At 27.3% G+C, this 6,776-nt stretch overlaps 1 protein-coding gene across 1 annotated transcript in view; it reads left to right on the top strand.

The window, feature by feature from the left end:
* Positions 1-64: 64 nt before the first annotated feature.
* Positions 65-6,776, top strand: part of LOC115034937 (transcription factor Adf-1-like) — a 12,897-nt gene continuing 6,185 nt past the window's right edge. The window contains exon 1 of the mRNA XM_029492495.1: positions 65-252. Coding sequence (XP_029348355.1) covers positions 99-252 — 154 coding nt within the window. The 5' untranslated portion in view covers positions 65-98. The remainder of the gene's footprint in view (positions 253-6,776) is intronic.

Here is a 6,776-nt window from a genome sequence, read left to right as displayed (position 1 = left end):
GAACATGTTCGAATTTTGACGCGCGTTGCTCTTGAAAATATGCTATACTGATATCAGTTTACAGTTGTTATTTTACTTGTTAACAAGCAACATCACTCATGTCGAAGAAGACAAGTCAAAATACACGGGAAATTTTAATTTCCGAGGTGCAGACAAAACCAAGTCTTTGGGATGACACACATCCGGAATATAAAAATTGTGAAAGGAATAAAAAAATATGGGCAGAAATTGGAAAAATCGCTGGATTGACTGGTATTATACATTTATAGTATATTATAATATAATAAACTAATATTCATTTTCTTTAAATAATATGTATAATATTACAATTTACAAATAACTCTCGTTATGTCGAAGCTCAAGGGGGCAGAAAAAAATAATATTAATTATTTTAACTCTATTAATTCTATAATAATATTTATAGTAGGTTTAATAGGTAGTAGTTAGTACTTGGCGGATACTCGAACGTATTCTATGCACTATATTATACTGTACGTACAAGTGAGCGGTGTGGTGTACGACAAGAATTATTATATTTTTAGAATTGTACTAACACCAAAACCTTAGATAAGATATAAAAAGAAATATTAAATATAATATATTTTTATTCTTAATTTCTTGTACACCGATAAAAAAAAATGTACCAACAACCAGGGCCTTGCACCCGAATTAACTCGAACCCCTAACACCCCTAAACACCCTTAAAAAATCAAACACCCGAAACCCATATAACCCGAATGATTCTGTTTTCAAAACACCCGTATTAACCGAAACCCGAATAATTTCATTTTTACAAACTCTTCATGTGATATATCATTTTATATGTATTTCTTGTGGCGAGTTCGAATCTTTAGTTAGTTGTTTAATAATAATAAATTACCAGGAACAATCTTATAACCAATCACAGGTAAATTCAATAATAATTTTCTTAAAAATAAAATCCAATGAAATCTTTATTTGATTCTGATTAAAGACCTAATCGCCTAATACTAAGTGATTTATTATACCTAATATATAATATGATTTATTACTTTATTTGTATATAAAATAAATCCAAATATAGCTAATAGCAATATAAAATAATAAATATTAAATATAGACATAGTCTCAACAGAACTGAATAACGTATTGACAGTCGTGAGCAAAATATCAAATTCTAATAATTAATAATACTTTGTATTATTTGCCACAAACTTCCCAAGCGGTATTATTATACATTTATACCTAAACTATTTGCAACGAATATCATAATTGGCTATATTTATTATTTACCAGTTTTCCGGAATTATTTTGTTTCTCTACGGCTCAACGCCCCTATGGCCTAACTATTTTAAACATTTTATTATATCCGTCGACTTCGCAAGTGGTAAATTGTATGTTTGTAATTTGTGTCACATTACGACGCACTTCTCGCGCAGTCAATTGTCAATTTTTGTTGCTATTATTAATTCATCGTACAATTTGTAAGTATATTATATTATATTTTAATTTATTTTATTTTATTTTACCTAATAGTTAAATTATAATGATATTATTCATGATAGAACTATAAAAGAAAGCCTATTTAAGTTTCAAGTCATCATAAAATAATCAATATTCTGTTGTAACTGTTGATTTTTCAAAATATATTCATTATGACGTTTAATACCTATGTTATAGTTTTTTTCTTTTAAATGGGATTGAGCTCTAGCAAGTAAACTTGTTTTTACCATAGAAAACCTTTTAAAGATTTTGATTTTTGATGACTGTTTTTGTTTGCTTATCAAATAGAATATTTTTTTGAATATTTTTAATAAGTATAATTTTTTTTTTAAATATGCCAGTAAACATTTAAGTTCAGTACCTATATTATAGTAAACACTACACTTTAATAATAATGAATTTGATATCAAAATTTGCTGTATTTTTTAGGCCGTTCATTGTTTTTATAATAGTAATACAGTTATAGGTACACATAATTAAACCTACTGTTATATATAGCTACTTATATACTTTTAATAATATAATATTATTTTATTGGTATTTCACTGGTAAGTGGTTAACAATAATTATTAATTAATACATTTATTGGTACTTACTTAATTTAAAGGTAGGTATCTATAAATTGTATAGAGAATATGTCAATAATGTCTTAGGTATATTTTGATTGATTTATATTAATTTATAGAAAATGCCAAGACCTAAAAAATCAACAGTCCACCAGTACTTTAAGTTTAACATAAGTTCAGAAAAATCAAAATGTCAAATTGAAGAATGTGGTACTGAATTGGCTGGAAATCATGCTAAAAACCTTGAAAGGCATATTGAAAGTATACATTATCCTTTTTACTGCAATATTTTTTTAAAAAACTCTAATAAAAGAACAAATGAAGATCAAAATACAAAATCTGCTCTAAAATCAATAAAATGTATTGATGATCAAACACTTACTCAGGTAAAAATTCAGAGCACTGCATATTATAATAGTATATTAGTTAATAGTTAATAGTTGCATAACACTTATATCTACCTATTTTAATCATTTATCTCAAGATTGATGAAATGAATTAAATAATAATAAATAATATTCATTACTATAAGTACAGTATAAGTATTATATACCTACTGAATTTTTAGTTTAATTTACATTTTAAATATTAGATTGGGTTTAGGTATCTTAAAAAAATATACATTATTAAATACACATTAATATTTATGTGCTTATATTATAATTGATGTTTAGATGTTCAGGTAAACTTAAAATACTGATTATTAATTTCAAAATTAAAAAATAAATGTCCCAAAATATGTTGGTTTAAAAAATATATTAAATATAAAAAAAACTCATTATTTTATTTTAACTTTCTTTTTTAGGTACCACTTTTTACAGGTTCTAATAGAATTGGCACGAAACAATGTACATTAGACAGTGTTATAGTCAAAAAGACTATCAATATTAAGAGCAGTCGAGAAATACTTTTGAATGCATGCACAGAAATGATCACAGTCAATGGAAGGCCCTTAAGTATTGTAAATGATAGTGGTTTTAAAAAAATTATTAACCCAATACTTGAAGGTTTTGGCAATACATTTTCAATCGATCAAAGAAATGTAAGGAAAAATGTTATTGAAACTGCCAACTTAGTAGTCAATGATTTGAAAAATCTGGTGAAAAATCGTATTCTGAGTTTGAAAATTGACGGTGCCACACGTTTGGATAAATCAATACTGGGGATTAATGTACAATTTATTTCTGATAAAGGTACCCATGTTATAAAAGCATTAGCAATGATTGAACTAACAGAATCCCATGCAGCAAACTATCTAAAAAAAAAGGTATTACGTTTTCTTAACATATATTATATGTTTATACAATATTATTAAATTATATTAATTCAACAGGTAATTGAAGTACTAAATAAGTATGATATTAAACAACAACAAATACTGACAATAACTACTGACAATGCATGTAATATGGTTAAAATGGTAGAATGTATGAGTAATATTGAAAGAGGTAAGATCATTTTCATAAAATATCTTGAAATAAAACCAATTGTACAATACTGTAATTAGCAGATGCTGCACATGTACTATGTAGGCAATCATATATTTCGTCACTTAAGATGCAACACCTCATATCTCATTTTTCTCAACTTTTCAGAAGAGCAATAAAACTGGTTTAAATGGAACTAATATGACTTTCTATGATATTTTAATTTTTTTTTATAATCATGGAGTTGTTTTTTTACCTTAGAAAAGTTAAAAAATTTAAAAATATGTAAATCGAAAAAATGTCCTGAGATAGCTTGTGTTGTCGTTTGTAAACGTTAGATAGATATAGTTGTCTAATTAATTTAACATGCATTTTTGTATAATACTATTTAATATTAATAATTCTAGGTAACACTACAGGTTATTTATAAAAAAAAAAAAACAATTTAATAAAATGAAATGAAATTTAACTTTATCAATTAACATAAAAACATATTATTGTTTAATAAAATGAACAACACAATAAAATAAAATATAAAAATTATAAAAATGTTCCTTTAGTCTTAAGTTTAAAAATCACAATATGTTGCAGTTAAAATTAATTTACTTTAATTAATAACAAATACATAAAAATCAATACAATTTAATCACTATTAAATACATTAATATTGCTTGTGATATTGCTCTCGGTACTTTGGTTATTTCTTTTTTTTCTTGGCACCTTCAATTTCCATGTCCTTCCTGTGCTTTTCAATATTTTGCTGTTGTCGTTTTAACATTTTTCTGCTTTCATTTTCGCAAGGTATATTATCATAAAATGAGTGCGTATCAGATGGCATCATCCCCTTTAAAAACTGTAAATCATTCCATTTGTCAAGGGGTATTTTAGCTTCTGAAGTGTACAGGTTTGGAAATGAAGATGTTGATTGCACTTTTTTTGGCCTGCCTGGTAGTTCTTTTAATTCATCATCGAAATTGAGCTTGTAATATATAACTCCATTAGGTTCATGTTGTAGCATACGTAGATCAGTTACAGTCGGATCACCAGACCTTCTTCCAGGACGCATAGAGCTGTATATCATGTCTTGACTGTCATTTTTAAAGAAACTGTAGTTCAACAATTTTGCACGGTATAGCATGGGAAATTTTCTTGCAGTTATTGAATGAACTACGAACTGACTAGGCAGATACACATCAACGTTTTTGTACTGGCGTTCTATAGTGCTGTGTACAGGAACTTCAGGATTAGAAAAATTGTCGTTGGTTATAGGAATATGAGAATAAAAACTAGTTTGGCAGTCTTGATTAATTGATAAATTAATATTACTTAGGTCATCAAATTCTTTAAGAATTCCATCTTCCAAATAAAGAATGTCCAGGTTTTCCAAATTTAGGTCATCAGAAGAAACCAATTTGTTAGATGTTTGAGGTTCTACAGAATTATTTGATAATATATTATTATCATTATCTATGATATTCATTTTATTTTTGATGTCATTTTTTGATTTCCACGTGTAAATTGTTTTTTACTACAGAGTTTCTGCCTCCTACTTCTTTTAAACAACCAAATATTTCGTCTACAGTGAACTGATCATCTGTACCATATGAGTCACTATCACTCACCATGTCTATAAGAAAATGTTACAATTGAGGGAAACATAAAACTAATAATATAATATAATATATTTTATTTATTTTCTTTATAGTAACTACCAATTTTTCTACACTGCTTGTATAAACAATAAAAATATTTAAAATTGAAATATTTTAAAAATATTATATTATATTAATCAATACTAATTCGAAACGAGTTAAAAAATAATATTAATGTATGTATATTATTGTCATAGGCGTGCGCAGACTTAAATTTCTGGTCGAGCCTAGGCAATTATAGTACCATAATATTTAGACAACGCCTCTATTTTTTTTTTAACAAATCAACATGTATGTTGATGTATTAACCTATTAATGTCTATAGTACTTTAGTTATTGTATATTATTTTGTATAATGTTTTTGTTAGATTAATAAATTTGTATGTAGTGGTAGCCGGTAGGTACAAGCAAATATTTTTGATTTTATTATACTTTCACGACAAACAAAATTTCCATGATCTCAACAAACATATTATTATAATAATATTATAATATTATAAGCATTGTAATAAAATATATACGCACATTTTACCATGTCCCTACGGGCTACGGCTCGCCCCGTGCGCACGCCTATGATTATTGTGTAGTCATGTTTAGAATGACAGTCTAATCTATATAACAACAGTGGCTATCTCAATTAACTTAAATGTATAACACTGGCTATCTAAACCACGTTTTTGGCAAGTCATTTTTCCGTGTGTTAAACTAAAATATTCTACAAAATTAATAGTATGTTATATCTTATCCAAAAATAGATGTGCTAATTTAGTTCAAACGTCAATACCAACATGAAATAATAACGGAAATACGCTTACCTTCACCGGAACTCATTTTAACAACTGGCGTAGACCTGATAAACACTGAGATAGCGACTGTTGCCAAAACATTTTAGATAGCGACTGTTATCGTTTTTTCGATTAGTGCGTTATCTATTATTGTTATCCTACATCTGATACCATCAGTCGATTCGGCGCGAAATTTTGAATAAGACAGTGTTGCTAACTCAATTTGACCAAAATTTGAGATATCTAATTGATCAATGAAACCTGTTGGACCATGTTCATATAGGTATGGCACAACAGCAAATTGTATTATATGTCATAGTCAATGCCCTCATTGAATACATAACTATAATAACCTTACCTTAGAAACCTGTTGGATCATGTTCATATACAACAGCAAATTATATGAATTTTAAGTACATTAGAATGTATACATTCATTCCCAAAAAAACCAATTACATTATATGAATTTAAATTGTTGTCAACATGACCAGCCAAATGTTATTACATTAACTAAATGTCAAGGCCATATGAAAACAGGATATGAAATAAATTAAAATGCTTAAATCCATCTTTAAAAAAAAATTTCTAATGAGAGAAGAGAGGGTTATTTTCGGGTATAAAACACAGAATTTGTTAGCTTATTGTTATCAGTTCCGGCACCAGCAGTTCCAAGAGCAGTCAACAGCAGAACAGTCTTCTCTACCAAACAGCCAACCATCAAATTATCAAACTTCTTCAACAAATAGCAACCACTCAAAAGATTGTCAAAACAACTCTAACAAATAGAGACCAGCCATCATACTTCAATACTTTCAATACTTCAATTTCCACAAGCCATGTAAGTACTATTTTTGTTATTGTTAT

Source organism: Acyrthosiphon pisum, unplaced genomic scaffold (genome assembly GCF_005508785.2).
Source record: "Acyrthosiphon pisum isolate AL4f unplaced genomic scaffold, pea_aphid_22Mar2018_4r6ur Scaffold_21584;HRSCAF=24322, whole genome shotgun sequence".
NCBI lineage: Eukaryota > Metazoa > Arthropoda > Insecta > Hemiptera > Aphididae > Acyrthosiphon > Acyrthosiphon pisum.
This window is presented reverse-complemented; position numbering and strand designations above follow the sequence as displayed.